The sequence below is a fragment of the Buteo buteo genome, chromosome 21 (genome assembly GCF_964188355.1).
Source record: "Buteo buteo chromosome 21, bButBut1.hap1.1, whole genome shotgun sequence".
In the NCBI taxonomy this organism is placed as follows: Eukaryota; Metazoa; Chordata; class Aves; order Accipitriformes; family Accipitridae; genus Buteo; species Buteo buteo.
The window spans coordinates 15969847-15989939 of NC_134191.1; the positions used below are offsets into that span (position 1 = coordinate 15969847).

Here is a 20093-nt window from a genome sequence, read left to right on the forward strand (position 1 = left end):
GTTAATTTATAGAGAAAAAGAAGTGATTGCAGTCATTAACACTAATGCATATGTGTATACAATTCTTAGACATATGAAGGACCAAAACAAGAAGGTTGCCAATCTGAAGCACAATCAGCAAATGGAGAAAAAGAAGAATGCACAGTTGTTGGAAGAAGTTCGTAGGCGAGAGGACAATATGACTGACAACTCTCAACATTTACAAGTGAGTTTATTTTTCAATTGTGTTTTAAAACCATCAAAGATAGTCCACTTCTGTTTCACTGTGTGTCTTCCAGGATGTATAATGAATCTCTTCCCACAAAGAGCTGATGGCTTTCTCCTTTCCTACCAGAGGATGCACTACTGATTTCAGTTGCATCCTGAAATATTTACTATTTAGGGTGAGGAAAAAACTATAGAATTTGAAGCCCTCTCCTCACAAGGACTGTATTATACTTATTTAAAAGCAAGTAAGTCATTAGAGCTTGTTTTGAGGAGAGTCAGAGAACAGAAGGATAATTATCCTTTCTGGATTCTATTCCTATGCCATTCACAGCATTATATCCACAAGCCATCATAAGGTTATATAGTGTGGTTATGAATGTTCAGCATGTTTGAATATATTACATAGTAGTGTGCTGCGATTTTTTTTTTTTTTTTTTTTTTTTTAACTGGGCATACCTTTTCATATCTGGGTGATTAGCTCTGTAAAATACAATTTTGTTTTTCAAGAGCATTCAATTGCATAGCAGAAATTCTGCCATATTTTCCAGTGTGGAGATTGAATACCACAACATTTGAGACCCATGAGCCCCTTCCTGTTCTATGTTTCTAGAGGTAGCTCTTCATATTAAATTGCACTGTCTGGGAGTAAAATTCTATATCAGCAGGGATATCATCATCTGGTCGCATACTCAGATCGTTTAACGAGTGAGATTTGATCTTACTAACTCACTGTACATGCATATGTAGTGTATTAAAAGGGTGAGGATAGATTGTCTAACAGGGTAATGATGAATTTAGACTCCTTACCAAAGATTATTTTTACCTTATGTACTTAGATGTAGCATAGAGGAGCACTGGAGACAGCTATAGCTGCCTTATTTGACAGATCTCTTATAATCATTACTGCACAGTTACTACATCAGCAACTCTTTTCTTATGGTTGGAAAGAAAAGGATCTCCTATATCTCTTTTTTTTTTTTTTAAGATAGACTTTGAACCTTGTTCTAGGAGAATTTCTACTGTTTGTAAGTTACTGAGTTCAGGCACCAAGATTTGAAAGATAATTAGCTGATATGGTTAAATGATACATTACATACTAGGGAATTTGTATTAAAGGCCACAAAACAAGTTTGATGCTTGACTGCTCTGAGATCTGACCATGAAAAGCTATGAAGAGAAGTACTGATTTCTGTCAACAACATCAATGTCTCCATAGCCAGTGTTTATGGGGAAGTTTAATTTAGAGTGCAAAATATCAATTTTCCCTTGATCTGGTTAATATAATGGGTTTCTGGAAAATTTCCAATAGGTGGAATTTGACCCTCACATGCTTCATATGGTACTGTGTTTCACATGTGTACCTACATGCAAAATGGAGAAATTAACACCACACCTCTCTTCAGGCTTGTGTTGGTGAAACTGTATGTCAGAATCAAGTTCAGGAAATGATACATTATTTATGCATCTGTATAGTATTATGTATACTTTATAACCTTGGTCATTACATACTGATTGCATCACCATGCATTCTACTGCACGTGATATAGTAATAAAACCTTGTGAAGTATGTGGTCTCACAATATGATGAATCAAAATTAAATTGCAGTGTTGAGCAGCTACTTGTAATTAATGTGGTTCAGTAAAGAGAATATATTAGAACTTTATTTTTTTCAGTATTATTTTGGAAATCTATCAGAGTGGTGTGATCACTAGGGAATAGAAGTCATTCCTAGGGTCTTTGATGTAACTGCTACACTGGACCTTTCAAGTCATGTCATGAGAATGGGTCTACTAAATGGAAGCAGTATGGCTGAATAGCCTGAATTTAGAAAGGAAAAACCTTGTCTGGTGTATAGCTCATCTGTGCCATTCTCCTGCTATAAAGCATTTACATGCTTAGAATGGTTTATGAAAACCAGTTAACTAAGAACTGTTATTTCTCTGTTACTATGCCTTAAAAAATAATATTTTAACATTGTATACTTCAACATATTACTTTCAGTAATGTATGCGTGTATGTGTTGTGGCCCATCCTACACTTGCTGAGTTGCTGGCAAAGTGAAAAAGAGAGGATCCCAGCTGCTTCTGCCTGTCAGTAGGTGCTTTGCATTCCCTAACTCTTCCTCCAGTAGCTGCAAGAACAGGAGGCAGTGCGTATCGGTTGTCTGTGCTGCTGGCATGCTGGTACAGCTAATCCTGCCTTCTCTGGCATAAGCAAAACAGGCAATCTGCTGCTCTCATCAGTTTGCTGCCATAACTAGTTGTTGTATTTCCTGTGTCTAAAATGTTTCCTCATTTCCTTGGTTTATTTCTTCCCACGTCTTTCTTAATGTTGACTGTTGTGTTCATGCAGGGCTGGATGTATTCTCTCATTGCAGTTTGCTTCTTTAGTGAATTTGACTGTCGCTGCGTGGATCATGGAAGAGGCAGATCCAGCTGAATGAAAATGGCTTGTTTGACTTTACAGATTGAGCCATAAAATACCTGGAGATGTGCAGTTGCGGATCCAAGGTTGACTCTTGCAGCACTATCGTGTTCAAGTAAATCCCTAAGGAAACATAGTGAATGTGGAGGGATGGAGAAAAGCAGCCCAACTTGATGAACATCTGGCAGCTTTTTCCTTCCCCAGCAGAGTTGTTTTGGTCTAGCAGGTACAGGAGACAGATACCATTTCACTGCTTCAAGGGACCCTTTCCAAAATGGGCTTGATAACAAGTGTGCTTGTATGATTGCTTCTTTCATAAGATTAAGGAAGGTGGGGTGGTGGTAGTATCTGGGGCTTTTTTTCTTGTGAGGTAGAGGAATTGTTATTCTCTGTAGAAGTTTTGAAAATTAATCACGAAATACATTATTCCAGTAAAAGCTCATGATACTACTTCTACATCTAATGCAAACATGTCCCTGCCTCACATATTAGGAGCTTGAGATTTCCCTATCATTGCAAGATTTGGGGAGCTTTTGATTGTTCTACATAAATGCCATAGTGAATCTTGTAAGTAAAGCAAAGTTTGGCATTGAGTAGTGCAGGTAACATGACTCTGATGTGCATTTATTCTGCTGATAGGGGAGACTTTTGATTTAGTTTTTCACTGGTATGGTTTATTTGTTTTATATGTGTAAGATAGTTACAAATATTAGGTGAGAGCATCAAGTCTTGTTCTTATATGAATCAGATAAGCAGGTGGTTGACTGGTTAAAAAGCCAAACAAACTCTAAAGCTCCAATCATTTTGGTATACAAAGGAATTTTTTTCATAAAAAAAAATTGTTGTTTAAAAAAACCTTTCCTCCTCTGTGGAGTTGATTAAAGAGCAAGTATCTCTTCAAATGCAAGTTTTTCCTTTCAAAAAATTTGATCAAGAGCACTAGTGGATGCAGTTACGGTTTTGATTGGCCTGTATGACTTGTTATTTCAGGGTGATTTTGATATGAGGCTTTTGTACCTGGTCACATAAAACTATTTAATGTATTTGGCATAAGATAAATGTTTGCTCGCATAATGTTTAACCACAAATGCCTGGGGGCAGGGATGGAACACACCTGCTTTCTGCAGGTCTGAGTATGCAGCTACATTTGTGAGTGTTCTAGATTTGAACTTATTTAGGCATGTGTTTCAAACCATACATATAATGCAGTATGTAACAGGTAAATTTATTTTCTTTCCTAAGAAACCAAGGGTACAATACTTTCCCCAGGAGGCAAAATATAAATTGAACTTCTTCTAGTGATGTGAACATATACAGAATTCAAACTGGGATGTAAGAGTTGACTAAATGAATAATCTGACAGAATAGAATACTTGATCACCCTTGACACTAAATTTTGGTTTATAAATAATATATAGAGTTAATAAAATGTAATAGTAGTGATCTAAAGAATTAAGTAAGTCAGGATCTGTGGGGAGACACATGATGTGAGATATATGAAATAGTTTGAAAAACAAGTTTCTGGGAGTACTATGCATCTGCTAATTAAAAATAAAATTAACTGGTATTTCAATAAATACTGAATTAACATCTTAGTAAACCATAGGGATCTGACCACCTTTTCTTCTTACTGTTTAGAATACCTTCTACTATGTTTAGTAGAATCACCCTATGTTTATAGGCATTTATAACACATAGTGCTTGTGTCTATAGTGTACTTGTTACATTTGTGAATGATGTATTGAGCTGTTAGGGTAAAGTATATCCTAAAATTCTCTGGCCTGATGTAATGATTGTATTTGTTGGCTAGCTGTGATAAGCTGGCTGTTGGCTAGCTGTGATAAGCTCAGCTGAGAATTGAAGAGCAATTAGACTAGTCAAATTACACTTACTCCAGCCAAGTCTCAATCCCTTTTGCAGAAGTACTGGAAAAGATGTAATAAGAAAGCTAGTATAATTGTCCATGGACCATTCAGGGAGTCATTCAGGGCAAACTGAAGCAATCAATTGAAGTGCCATCCATTTCGCACAGCTCAAGTAGGGATTGAAGCTCTACCCATTCATCTGTCCACTTGCTTTCTGTAGGTTGGAAGAAGTTCAGAAGTCTGTAGTTTCTTTGAAGCTTCAATACTATGTAATAGTTCCTGAGGCTTGTAGCATTGTGTATATTCATGACACGTTTCACTATCGTTTCAGATAAAAGCCCCTCAAATCTGATTCATATCCTAACATCAGTGCTTACAGGTCAAGTTTGAGTCTCTGATGGCCCCATCTCACAGCACTCCAGGGCCACTGCTGTAACGGAGAGTGCCCTGGGGTGCCTGGGGAGGGAATTCACTTTGGTCTCCCTCAGCTATCAGCTATAATTGTGAGTGATGCTTCAGGTGTGGTTTTGGGGCGTTATTTGGATCACTGTAAAATTGGAAACATCAGGGAGCCAGACTTCAGATTAATTCTGGGGAATGAAGAATAGTTGTGAGGTTTTCTGCTTTTTCCTTCCACAAATCAAGGGCAGACCTGTGCAAATCTTGCCAGACGTGATGGTCATATATTACATAAAGCATCACAGCAGGAGAGCTGTCCCTTGAACACTTTATCATGAAAATTTTTGAGGATGGTGTATCTAACATGCCTTCATTTTTCTCTCTTTTTTGTCTGTCTTAAAAAGATAAGCCTTTCTGAGAAATGCTGAGCTAAGAAATATACAGGTATCTTGTCATGAAGTTATGCATAATTCCTAAGTCTCTTTGCAGGATCTTGACAAGTTATAGATGCGAGACATTTATTTCCTGAGATGTGTTTTTCTTGATTCTTGTGTGGAACGTGTTTGTTCCAGTAACACTGTTACCTCAATAGAATTGGGAAAGAAAACATTTGCCTAACATTGAGAAATTGGGTTTGGTTTTAATTCTGATTTTCAAACCTGCTGTAACAACAACAACAACAACAAAGTCCTTTCTTTTCTCTAGAGTAAACAGTAAGAATGTGCATGTGATGATATTCCCATATGTCTCATCACATAGCTTCAAAGGAAATTAAATGTCCAGTTTTGTCTGATTATACTTTTCATAAATGTAAAGAATCAATTTAATAAGTTAATCAAACCTTATGGAATCATATCTGTACTAAGTTCAGAAACACTTCTCTGTGGAATCTTTATGTAAACTGTCCAACGCATATGCATCAAAAGAGAGGTACAAGGATGAGCCTGAAAACAAAGTGAAAAAGTTTAATACCCTATTCTGCTCTGATCTACACAGCTTCTGTGTGTTTCTGCCTTTTCTTCTGGTTTATCTGCTGGAAAAGTTTTTGACTCTCCTAATGTTTTAAATGCTTGGTTTATTTGTCACAGTTCTCTTTTAGGTATCTTGGATTTTCTTTGGGCAGAAATCCACATGCCAAAAAGAGATATTTCACTAAAAAAATTGTTTTTGAGTGAGACAATGTGTTCTCATTGGTTTCATATATCATATACAGGAAGCTTGATCAATGCTCTAAGCCTGAAGTACTGTGAAACAGATTGTGTATACATGTACATTTTCCAGGTGTAAATATCTTGCTTTTCAAATGGAGTCCAGCATGTCAGCCTTGGTTTGTCACTGGACATACTGAGGCAAGGCAAGAATTCTAGTTTTTCAATAGTTTTGTACTGGCTGGAAATTTATTCTTAGGTAATGAATTAAACATGATCAGGAGAAAGTCCTATCAAAAGAGATAGAAACACTGGGTAGTTAATATTACTGCTGTCTGATTCTTGCCATGTGAATATCTGTGATATCTTACTCACTAAAAATAGCTCCCAAGAGATTTCACAGCTAGTCAGCGTGAATCCTCAAACTCAGATTTGTTTGTTTATTTTTATGTGCTTCAGCATATAATTTTCATCTCCATAATAGTTCTAGAAATAGAAAATATACTGAAGACATAGCACATTGCTGTATGTTATGTCTGTGTCTTTTAAAATAAAATAGAAGCATGGCCTAAACAAGGGGTATACGTGACATTAATTTATTATGATTTTTCTCTTAATGCAGTGTATTTCCTACTGCATTGTCTCAAAAACTTTGAAACTATAATATTAATAAAAAGAGGAAGCTAGGGAATGAGATGAAGTTTTACAAATAAAAATGAACAGAACAGTGTACTCAGTTCAGAGACAGAGGAAACAGTCGTGACTGTTACATAGACAGGCATTAGTGTACCTATCTGACATAAGGCAGGAGAGAATTCATTGGATAAACACACAGCTTTATATTTATTAGTGCTGAAATACATATGCAGTGAGAAACCTCAACCTTTTCAGAGGTTAAAATCATGAGTTATTGTATTAAAAGTGAATTCTAGTTTAAGCATGCATCCAAAGGTGGAACTTTAGCACTCTGGAAGGCTTTAATAATTTTGAGTGTTTAGGAGATTCTGTATGTTTCTGTCTTCAGAAGACTGGTCATTTTGTGGGATAAGATAGGGATTTTGCCTTTTACACCATTCTTCTCTGATTTCCACAATGTGCATGCATGAAATGCACATTGTGGTCTGGCTCTGATAAGTAGAGTTGCTCCCTACCTCTCATTCAGTTGTGGGCAGAGGATAAGGGGAAATAGATTAACACTCTTGCTTTTCTTTTCTCAATATTATGAGCAATCAGAACACACAGATGAGACATAATGGAGATAGACTTTTAGAAATATGTACAGAAGCAAGAGAAGGGATAAGGTATGACCTGCAATGCTTGTGAAGATCTTAACTCTTGCTAAGATTTCTGCTATCAGATAGAATATTTTGAAACAAAAACTGGGTCTTTTGCAAGTCTGTGTAAGAGTCAGCTGCAACAAATCTTTCAGTCTTTGTGTAAGTTAAAGAACCATAAGGTTTTGGAACCAGTTCAGTTGACAAATTCAGAAGATTAGGTAAGCTACAGCTAGAATGAAGTTCTCCCTTTAAAGCTCCCGCGGACTTGTTTGTGGAAAATACAGAAAAGAAACTTATTTTTATTATGGTTGTAGTGAGTTAAAAACTTATTTTACCAGAACTTTTCTAAAATTAAAGCAGAAGCTTAATGATGCACCTGACATTTAAGATTAAAGACTGTGATGGTCTTGTGTTGTAGATATCCTATTTAATATTGTAGCCCGTGCAGAAATATTTTCAAAAACAACCTTATTTCCAAAGTTTCACACTAAACTGTAATTTTTTTGACTGGATACATTTGTTCAAGCTGTTGCAAATACTTTTTAGCAAGTGAGTTAATTCCAAGTGTAAGTGAGCAATTTTTGGCTAAGTTTGTATACAGTCTATTACATTAACGAACTAACATACAAAGAAATGTAAAAGTCAATATTTTATGCTAGTTTTCTGTAACACATCTACAGAATTCTCTTCAATTTATTGCTTGAAAACTAAAATCTGTTCTTATATGCTTCTATTTTCAAACTATTGGTTCCTTGGGGACTGTAAAGTTTTGTCTTTGAGTGGTTAAGCTGAAGTTTGGTCAATTTGTAGGAAAATTAGTGTTCATGTACATATCAAATAGTTTTACCCTTATAAAGCAAGAGTTATGTACTAGCAAATGGAGAGAACCTAGCACAGTGGATTACATAATTGTGTACATTAGTGATATGTTCATGGGTACTTCCTTTGGCATTTCTCTGTTTCTCTAATTATAGCTGGATTTTGCCAAGATAGAGTGTATCCCATAGCTACAACCTCAAAAATGTCCAGCCTTCAGCAAAATGTATAGCTTATTATAAATTTCACACAGTTCAGGGAACTTTTTTCTCTTGTGAATATCTAGGAAAAAGGCAGGAATTGCATTTCCTTAAAGCAGTAATTTTCATGTAGCTGAACATGAATTTTTAATAGACATTTTTAAAAAGTAAGGTTAACAAAACTCTCTTTTCTGTGACACATTGATAACCAATCTATAAAAAAATATCTTTGAGTGGAGACTCAGGCAACGGGTAATAGAAAAAATGAATAAGGCTGTGATGATGTAGTGCAATAAATTAAAAAATTATTACCAGATTAGAAGTGCATACTTAAAAAAATCTGACTAATCATTTCAAACACATATAAGACTATTGAAGACACAGCTAGTGTACTTATCTTCAGATTTCTAACCTAATATAAATATAAATTGAGATTGTAAACATGGATGGCCATTTAGGAGTTTTCCTTCCTTGGCCTGTGGAAATTCCGTAAGTTGTGGATAAATTCCATATGTGTTGCTGAAATGTGTGTTGAACTTCAGCCAGTAGTTTAAGATTATGTTGAAGAAAATATTTCTAAAAGGTTTCAGATGAAGAAAAGTATTTGAGAGTCTGCAGAGGGCAGGAAGGTTGATTGGTAGGTCTGAGGATCAATACCAGAAGTGGTTTTTTTCTTTGGGGTTTTACTTTGACATTTGTTTTCATTGTGCAGTGTAATCCCCAGAAGCCAAAACTACTCTTGTTATAAAATGTCCCTATAGACAATCTGTGGAAATCTCACTTGAAGATCAGTTTCTACTAGACTCACAGTCTCTTAAATCTTTTTTCTTCTGTCATATTTGGTAAGTTGACAGAAGTGACTCAGTGTTCTGTGCTATGTTGGTCTAACCACCTATTTTATATCTATATATATATATAAAAAGTTTAGTGGGTAAAACATTATCAGTAAAACTGTTGTATGTAGTTGTCATGTCCCTACTTTTCTCTAGAGTATTACATTATATGAGTATATACAAAGTAACATGAATTTTATTCTTAGAACTATCCCAATTTATTAACTTTTGGATTTTTAAGCAAGTCCACAGTATTATAGAAATTGTATGTAATTATTAATAGAACCTTTGCACTATCACAAGGACTTCTACAGCATCCCATATCAGAAAGTCTGAATACTGACTTTCTTATCTTTCTCAATTTCTACAGTTAAGTCAGAAACATAATGTTTTCCAGTGTTTTCTATGTTAATTCACTGACTTCAGTTACCCAAGAATAAAACCTGGACATCTTGATTTGCAAACAAAGTTAGATTTGTATATTCTAATGTAATTATTTGGAAATCTGTGCACTGCAATTATTGATGAGTATTTTATGTTTAGATTAAATAAGGTATTTCTATTATGTGCTTTAATAAGTGCTTTGTTAGTTGAAAAGGGCATATATGGCTATATGGCAAGGCACTGGAAGAAAAAGATCCTGTTGGAAAAAACAAAACTGCAACAATAAGAAACAGGAAAAATTTAATGTGATACACCTTTTTTTCTCCCCCTCAATATTTATGTAATAACTCACACATGTGGGTCTCCTGTTGTCTCCAGGGGGCAATCACATTCAACATGCATCAAAAGAAATAGTTCAGTTAAACCAACTCTCCCTACACAGCAATAATTACCACAGGTTTACACTGAGATATAGTTGCAAAAGGTTAGTCAGTAGGGCATCTGCAAATCAAGTCATATGTCAACTCTACATCAATAACCTCATTATAATAGATGTTAGTATTTCAGCACATGACTGTCCAATATAGCATTCCACATATAGTTCATTTTTAACTTTTACATTGACTTATAGCTCGTCTAATATTTTACTAACTTATGTATTTAAACACTCTATATTACATAAATTATAATCAATGACAAAAGCAATGATTTAGACTGAAATTCTGCAAAGTGAAATTGCAATAAAATGTCTGACCCTATTTGTGTAGCTGTCTTCAATATAAGATGAATATAGGAGGTTTAACCCTGTAATATAAAAGCAGTCTAATGGAAATTTGTATTAGTGTAGATTTTCCAATTTAGGCATTGCTTAAAAATGTTACCTATACTTTTTTTATTTCCAGTTTTCACAAATGAAAGCTGTTTTCCTATATATAAACTAGCAAAAAAGTAATCACGTTCTAAAAATAGAACTGATTAGCTAAATTCTATGCAAACTGTATCTCAATATACTTTGTTATATTCGCAGTTTATCTATGGGCTATAACTTTTTTTTGTTGAAAGCTTGACAGGCTGGATGAAAATATAAAAAGGTTTTCAAAAACCTCCTTGTGGTCTGCATCAAGCTGATTTCTAGCCAGTTTCATAATTTGGTCTTGTTGTATTTACCTGTTTGTAACCAGTGTTAGCTGTTGCTGCCATTTGTCACTCTCCATAGATCATTTTGAATAGCATGCAAGTCTGTTACTAATACATCTGGTCAGTTACAAAAGTTCTGCTTGAGGTAAACCTAAGTAGAATTATTTTGGTTGGTTGCTAATAAGCCAGATTTATACCACTTATCTCTCATTACAAGTGTTCTGTAGTAGACTTATACACTATTACTTACAGACTACTTTGTGTTACAGACTGGAAAGAGAAGGAAGGTAAAGGTGCTTCTTTACATAATCTTGTATAGAACACTCCTACTTTGGAAAGTTTTCTTAGAGTTATTTATTGTAAATGCATCTTTACTTTGAGAAGCTTTCATGTGATAGATTTCATTAAAAGATTTTGGGATCAAATTTCACTGTTACACTTTGCCAATCCCTTCTTTTTTTTAATTGGTTTTAATTGGGCAGAATTAGTCATGGTAGAATAGATAAATCAAGGAAAAAGGACATGATTTTCAAATCTGAAGCTGAATCATCAGATCTTGGAGTTAAAGAAAATATACTTCACTTCTAATTTAAATATTATGTGATCAGATTAAACCCAATTGGAAACAAACAAGTATTGGGCACCTACTGAAATTTGTAGTCACTTAGAGCAAAGTCATATCAGGTATTGACTTCATAACCATGGAAGTATGAGAGTAAATTGTTAATATTTCAGGTTCCTAGCTATTTCGCAATACACGCAAGCTAAAATGGTATGCACAGGCTGCCGTAAAATACTCATTTGTGACTAATGGTAAAACTTTTAAGTGTTCAGTTAAGAAACCACACATTTGTCAAAGCATGCTTTATTAATAGATCTCAAAGTATTTTACAGAATAGAGGTATAACAAATACATTGAAAGAAACTGAGGCATAAGGAATAAAGGTTACACACAAGGTGTCCAGATGGCTGATGGCACCATTAAGGAGCATAGACTTAAAGTTTTAGTCTATCCAGTATTCCATTTACTGGTCTGAACTGTTAATTGATAAGATTTTGAAGTGGTGTGTTACTCATGATACCAAAAAAGTTTGCTAATGAATTGATACTGATTGAGGTACTTAGTGCACGTGAATTTGATACAGTTCTTGGTCCAGTGAGTGATTGGAAGATTGGTCTTTAGCATGTGAAGGACGAGGAAGACTACATACCATGTTAACTATTTTGTAGCAGCTAGCCAGTTTTACTAGTCTCTCGCTTCTCTGTGGATGGTCTATAATAGCTGCGTATAAAGAAAAAGAAAAGAGTACTGCGATTTGCGGTTTAGATTTCTTTTGCAATAGATTCAGCTTTCTTTTTAACCTGGATTATCAAGATAATCAGATAATTCAACAACAAACAACACTGGAGTGCAGTACATTAAATTTTATAGAAGGTTGTTCTTTCAAGTTACAGCTAGGGTCCTTACTGCCTTAACAATCATTTCTTTGATCCTCTGATTCTGTTTGTATTTTTCCATTTCTCTTTTTCCTTGCGAAACAGTCTGTTCAGCTTTCTGCATCTGAAAAAGATTCCTTCCCTAGAAATACCTTGAAAAAGCCTGATAGGTTATGGATATTGTTGAAGTCCCAATGTTTTCACTAAATAAACGTATTAATACAATTGGAGATTTTTTTCTGTGACACTTTTCACAATTGTCAATAGGGAAAAATGAACTTTATTTAAAATATTAGTTTGATGTAGATGATCTATAAAAATGTTAACTTTGAATCTTAAACACCAAAAATATGCACAGAATGCAGAATTGCCTTCTAAAAAATATATATTGAGTTATTCTTTGTATTTCTGTGGATATTTTAGTGACATGAGTTAGAAATGCTTTTACAAATGCATTCGTTCTTTAGTCGGGTGGAGTTTTATTAAGCAGTGTTACTTGGTATCAGCCAGTCATGTTTCTTTTCACAGTTTCATATTGGCATAATGAAAGAAGCATTTGACACCTACTCTTTAGCTGTCACATACCTTTGTCGTATTGAGAACTATCATAATTTACCCATGTAGAAGCTATGACAAAGATAAAAGCCAGGTGTATATGATCCCCCCTCTTTTTATTTTTTTTTTTTTTAAACTTCAAAGGGACATTATAACAATGTGAACAGTGTGTCACATGAGTGGTATAGTCCCTTCGTTTTGAAGAAAGAATTTTGTGTTTTCCTGCATATGGGGTGAATTCCTGGCTCTAGAAAGTTAATGGGAATTTTGCCACTGCCTTGTCAGGCAAAGATTTCTCACATGAAGAGAAAAATAATTAAGAAAACCCCTGTACAGACGAAAAATAAACTTGAAAGGTCATTGAGAAAGCAGATCTCAAGTACAAATGGAAACAGTCCATTGTCATTTATCATTTACATCTGATCTGTTGATGGGAGTTGTAATTTGTGAGAAAGTCCTTCCGCAGTCAGCTGTAAGGTTTGTCAAGATTGGCTTTCTGTCTGGGTGTTCTTTTATAAGAACATTTGGCTGCCAAGTCCTAGCAAATACCATTATTTCTCTTAATACAGACATTAGAAAAGACTGCTAGAAGGCTGCTGTCTGGTTCTTGTGCTTTCAGCATAGGCCTCGATCCTTTATGCATATGCATGATAGCTTTGTTCACCTTTTTCTTATGAATATGATAAACACTAAAATAATCAGTGCTCTCAGCAGGATTACTTGTATCTTAAACTCCTTCTCTTTTCTATCTTTTCTCTAAATGTGAAATAAGCATATTACAAGAATACTAGAAAGCTAGCATATAAAACATCACCTGATAGCTTCTGACATAGAAAATTTGCTGTGAATATGTTCATGGGATACCTGGATGAGGCTATCCTAAATCCATTGTGGTAGGATATGAATTACTGGCTATACTTTACTGCCTGACATAAGCTAACTTGCGTATTGTTGGTTCTCTAAGGTGCTCTATTCCAATTTTCAACTGCAGATTACATTCTTTCCTTACTTAATTGAAATGTGTATAAAACACCTATTAAATTAAAACACGTATTGAATTATCTAGTAGACAGGTGAAATAATTTATCTCAAATCCTGAAAATGTTTCTTAAAGCTAAAAGGGAAAATTTCGTATAATTGTTGTCCTGGATGATCTCACGAATCATGATTTTCCCGTTCACTTTGCTGTGGTACTTAGAAAAGCCAGGGCATTATAAAGTACATGCGAAGGCGTTTGAAGAACATTTATTTCTGCAACTTCTCAGTGCAGAATTATCCTGCAATAGCACTCTCCTGGTCATAATAAGGGAAGCAGGGACCATACACAAACATCTGGATACTAATGCTGATTGTGCTAATGAGCAAGCTGCAGCTGAAGTTGGAGGGGATCGAGGAGGCAGGACGGGGGATAGGAGTGGGCACAGGGCTGAGCTGACATGGAGCTCCAGGGCCTGTAGGCAGGGGGTGGGGGAAAGTCCTGGGTGATGCCAGTTGGGGCCATTAAGACCTGTTGGTGCCCCCAGGGCCCTGAGAGCAGTCATCCCCCATCCCCGCCCCTCCTCTTTCCCATCCTCTGAGAGCACTGGCTGTGAAGTGACCTGTTCACCATGGGGTGTCAGGGAAGTGGCACAGGGGACTTGGAGCTGGGTCAGCATCATGGCAGGGACGTGGCTTAGGGGCCTGCACACACTGACTAGGGCTGGGCAGGGGGTCGGCTGCTGAGAGATCAGGGCCCAGGGCTCACAGGAGGAGGGACACAGACAGGCTCCGTGGCGCAGGACTGCAGCAGGCCAGGGCTCGCCACCAGGCTGCAGGGCCGGCCAGCTGCCCCCTCAGGGACTGGGAGCACAAGGCCACCCAAGTACGGGCTGTGCCATCGCCAGCTGGTCCAGTCCCACAGGACCTCAACGTGGTGGACAGAACTGCGTGCTGGCAACAGGGTCCATCCCCAGGCCTAGGCGTGACTAGTGATGACCTGGGTCCAAGGGCCATGGGGGAACCAGTCAGGAGGAGCAGGAGATGGGGCCAGAGGCCTGACTGGGAATAACAGGCCGCCTCCAGGCCCACTCAGGAGATGAGATATTGACAGCCAAGGGCCGACCTCTGTCCAGGGAACAGGGATGGAGACAGGTAAACCTACAACGTAGTTGTGGCAGATGTATGGCATATTATGTAAACTGTTTCCTTCACCTTACTGTTGGTTTGACCAAGTTATTTCGTACAGAACACCTAAAAAAAAAAAAAAAAAAGAGTAGGAATCCTTCAGTCTGTAAGGGTAAGTCCTGAAAGGTGAAGACTTTCTGGAGCCTCTGTACATCGTTTTCTCTGTCTCCACTCTTAGCATTTTAGCCAGGCAGTGCCTACCAGAAATACCCTGTACCACTGAGGTATATCTCAGTTGGAAACATCACTCGAATACAAAGCAATACCCTCAGGGTATCAAAAAGGGAACACTTTACATAAAAATAATGTTTTGATTTAAATTAGTTGAATAGTAATAATTCAATTAAACCATTTTAAGTAATTGAAGTATTACTATATGCTATATTTATTTTCCCTATCTTTTACAATGAAGAGCTATCAGATTAATATTTCTACCTGAAATTTCTGAGAAAGGAAGAAGTAGTTTAAATGGGTAGTCTTTCAATCTATGTTTGTGTTAGACTGCAACTACAGTAGATTTAGTTAAAGGACACAGACATAAGTGTCTCTTCATTTAAATCAGCTTTCTTACCATTCTGGAATATACATCATTGAAGTTCATATATAGGTGCAGCTTTGTCCTCTCACGCTCAGTTGTTGAAGTATGTAATGTTGATTTTGATGCAGTGTGGTGGGTTGACCCTGGCTGGATGCCAGGTGCCCACCAAAGCTGTTCTGTCACCACACCACCACCCTCCCCAGCTGGACAGGGGAGAGAAAATATAACAAAAGGCTCATGGGTTGAGATAAGGACAGGAGAGATCACTCACCAATTACCGTCATGGGCAAAACAGACTCAACTTGGGGAAAATCAATTCAATTTATTACCAATCAACCAGAATAGGGCAATGAGAAATAAAACCAAATCTCGAAACACCCTCCCTCCACCCCTTCTTCCCGGGCACAACTTCACTCCTGGATTCTCTACCTACCCCCCTCAGCAGTGCGGGGGGACAGGGAATGGGGTTTATGGTCAGTTCATCACATGTTATCTCTGTCGCTTCATCCTCTTCAGGGGCAGGACTCATCACACTCTTCTCCTCCTTCTTCACTGACCTTGGTGTCTGCAGTGTTGTTTCTCTTACATGTTCTCACTCCTCTCTCCGGCTGCTGTTTCTGTGTGCCCCGCAACTTTTTTTCCTTCTTAAATATGCTATCACAGAGGCGCTACCACTATCGCTGATTGGCTTGGCCTTGGCCAGTGGCGGGTCCATCTTAGAGCTGCTGGCATTGCCTCTGTCGGACACAGGGGAAGCTTCCAGCAGCTTCTCACTGAAGCCACCCCTGTAACCCCCCCCTGCGACCAAAACCTTGCCACACAAACCCAATACATGCAGTAAACTACTGGGGGGTAGACTCAATTGCATGTGTTGAAAATTACCTACACAGCTACCCTGAAGCATTACAGCACATTTGCTTGTGGTTTTGCTGCACTTCTTCCTTGTGAAAGGAGTCTTATGAGAAATTAGAAAACTGTTGTTTCAAAAGTTTTTCAATTTTTAAAGATGGGCCCCTCCCTTTCCCTGATTTAATAATATGAATTATGAAATATGAATTTACATGTTCATCTTACAGATGTTTTTTTCTTGCTCCTGTTCCAGGATTAATGCTGTAATTACACTGTTTGGTGCACATGTATTAAATTCTCCTTCACAGGTTATACCACATGTGCAGTGGCCATCTGTCCTCTAACCTGGATATGGATATAGCAAGTATAAACCTGTCTGTCTCTTCTAGCAAGGTTCTGAAGAGTCTTTGATAGGGTGTGTGTTTTGTTTTGTTTTCCTTTTTTTTTTTAAAAATTTTCTTTTTTCTCCTCATATTTATTGTTCCCAAGATGAGTTCTTGAGTAAAAAACAGCTGGCCAGATGTTTCATATAGTGATTGAAAGTCACTAAATCAGGCAGAATGTAACTATAGCATTTGTGATTCAAAGGAAAGTGTAATCAATAATAAATTCAGTGAGCTAGTAACAGAGGACTTAAATGTTTTTCAGAATGTTAGGATGTTGCAAAATAGCTCAGTATTTTCATGAAAATTTAAGACATTTAGTACTGAATATGTATTCAGAAGGAAAACCCCCCCAACTTTTCCACTACCTTTTAAATTTAATAATTGAACAAAATTTGAATCAAGCTAGGTCAGTGATATGAATATGTGAGCTTATACATCCTAGTATGAATCCTGAATGCCACAAATTTATTTACCTTTAAGAAATTTTGTAGACTACTTCTATACATGTAGAAGTTATAAACTGTGGAAAAAAAGTGATTTTGTGTGTGTGTGTTCTGGAAAGAATCTCTCTTTGGTAGAATTCATATTTGAATTATGAACAAATGGAAGTCTGCTTAAGAGAATGTGAATTTTCTGAGGCTTTTAGCCTCAGTCACATTCAGTATCCATATTGCTGTTACATTTTTTTCTGCAATCTGAAAATTTTTTCCAATATTAAAAGTATACAGATCTAAAATTTGACCCAATTTTGATTTTTATTCTGATTTGTGTTTTATGTATATAAGAGGTTGTATTTATTCCTCTACACTTTCTCAGTTATGTAGTTTTGTCAAAAACTTCATTAACATTCACACAAAGACTTGTCTTTATTGTTCATATCTTTTAAATGATCCAAACATCTTTATGTATGTTGGCAGTATTATGTCTTCATATTTATGTCTTGATTCCCAGTGTTGAATACCTAAAGAATTCTGTTTTGTGCATCCATAGATATTAACAATCAACACATTCTCATTCTTCATAAACCACTGCAACATCCTTGACAGATGCCCTATTCAGAGAACCTTGCGACTTCTCTTTTTTTCTTGGTCTAAATTAAGTTTTATGATTTGTGAGATAAAGCTGGAAAGCAAGCAAAATGCATCTTATGTTTATGTTGTCAAATGTACAGCTGTGGTGACTACCGCTGGTATTAACTGCTGATACTATACTTTCTGTAGTTGTTTAGTATTCTCAGTCAAATAAACAAACTGAATATTAGCCTATGCTGATTAAATAAAATGAAATTGAAACCTGGTTTAAAAAACTGGGGACTGAGACTGATGCTGTAGCATTTGACGTTTTACCTGGACTCACTAAGCATGCTGGAACTACAAGAATCAAGAAATACATTGTATCTGTTTAAAAAAAAAAAAAAAAAAAAAGGAAACTGCACAAAAATAAGGAAGATGGTAAAAAAGAAATTAAAAAGGTCAGTCAAAGGAGTAAGAGCTTTACAGGCATTATGAAGGCTATTTAAAGAAAATTATATTGGCTCAGAGGAAACGGATACCACCTATCAAAAACTAATTTAGGAAGACCAAAGGGAAACCAGCATAGTTAACCAGCAGGGTAAAGGAAGCTATCAAAAGCAAAAAAACTCCTCAACTTTCAAAAAACTGAAATTTGTGCAGTTGAGAAAAATAAAATCATAAAAACTGGCAAGTAAAATGTAAAAAGCACAAATAGGCACACCATGAAATGCATGAAGCACAATAAGGAATAAGTCATGAAATGCATTCAAACTGGTGATTTTCCAATGTGTCAGAAGGCGGAAGCCTGCCAGAGAATCTATAGAGCCAAAGATAATCAAGACACATAAAGAGTGCTTTCAGAAAATAAGGTCATGAGGTCAAAAAAAATTAAAGAAATGTCTTTCTCCTGTGTTCACAGAAGAGGAGCTTGGGTAGTATCTGCTTCTGGAACTCCTTTTTATGGGCAAAGTACTGGAAGACTTATCTCAAAGTGAGGTGACAGCAGAAGAGATTACACAACATTTACCAAAATTAACAATGCCATCATCATAGGATCAGTGGTTCAGATGATAATTCAGGTTGAAAGGGACCATCAAGTTCAACCTCTTGTTCAAAGCAGTCTGAGCTTGTGGTCAGGCCAAGTCGCTGTAAGAACCAAGTAGTTTTTATTCTAAACTTCTTGGAAATTAGAGGTGAAATAAGTGAATTTATAACTCTGGTGTATAACTTGCTTAAAATTTCCTTTTTACGAGATGACTGGAAGATGGCTAATGTGACATCTGTTTCTAAAAAGGGTTCCAGGTAAGTTTTGGAAAACTACCTCTACATATGACATCTGTATTGGACAAATCAAGAGAAATTGTTTTAAAAAAGTAGAATTAGTGGGCACAAGGCTAAACATAGTATGTTGGTAAAGAGGCAAAGTGATTTTCCTAAAATTAAGTAATTCCTCATGGGTTCACAAGTCATGATATTTTTCAAAAGTCCCATACGAATCTGTGCTATGACTGTTTGGTGTGTTTTTAAAAGGCCTGGAAAAGAGAGTGAATAGTCTAATGAAATTCAGCATCATCCACTCCAAGATTGTTTCTTTGATTGTGCCTCCCTGCAAACTCATAGGAAACTGGATAGTATTTAAAAACAAAACCCATAAGAGTAGTTTAAAAAAAAAGACAACTGTCAAAGAATTAGAAAACCATTAAGTTGTGAAGCTATGTAATCATGTTACTAAATGCAGTACTGATGGCAAAAAGCTTAAGTGTTACAGGGAAGAGGGTAGTGAAAAAGTTTATGCAGAACAGAAAAGAACATTTTGGCAAACTCAGGCTGATTTATGATGGTAGGAGGAACTCTGTGGCTTTGCATGGTTTTGACCCTAAACCTGCAAAAATATGTTGGATTTGGCAATGTTTCACTTGGAGTTTTTGGCTTCCTTTAAGCCCAGAAGTCAAAGCAACATTTGGGATATGAACCAAAGCCAAAGAAAAGGTTTGGATGAACCGTATGTACCATAACAGCCAAGTTTCACACAACTCTAATTATCATAATGGTTTTCCCCCTTTCTTTGTTTCTTTACACTTTTTTCCAGAGCTGCTTTTCTATTTCTGAATCTTAATGGATAGGAGTCTCTATACCCAGTAAAAGTCTTTTTACTGTATGTGCATAAGGGGATGAAAAATGAGAGCTCAAAGGTTTTGTCTCTCATTTTTGTATTACAGCAGAATTTGAACAAAAAGGTTGTAGATACCATCTGAAATGATGAGGTTTCTTCATGTCCATTTTGGAAATATTTTATTTTGTCTCTTTGGGGGAAGTGTTAATGTTAGCTACTTGGCCTTCCTTGTATGTTTCAGAATATGAAATGACATAATTAAGACATCCAAAACACTGAACAGTTTAAGAAAGGGATATAGTTTGGCTTCTTTCTATCACTTATTAACAAGTATCTCTTAAATTCTGG

The 20093-nt window shown here is 36.4% G+C and overlaps 1 protein-coding gene across 1 annotated transcript in view; it reads left to right on the plus strand.

Moving 5' to 3' along the window:
- ERC2 (ELKS/RAB6-interacting/CAST family member 2) overlaps nt 1–20093 on the plus strand; it is a 469458-nt gene that overhangs the window by 257075 nt on the left and 192290 nt on the right. Inside the window, exon 13 of the mRNA XM_075052729.1 lies at nt 70–205. Within this exon, the coding sequence (XP_074908830.1) occupies nt 70–205 (136 nt within the window). The remainder of the gene's footprint in view (nt 1–69; nt 206–20093) is intronic.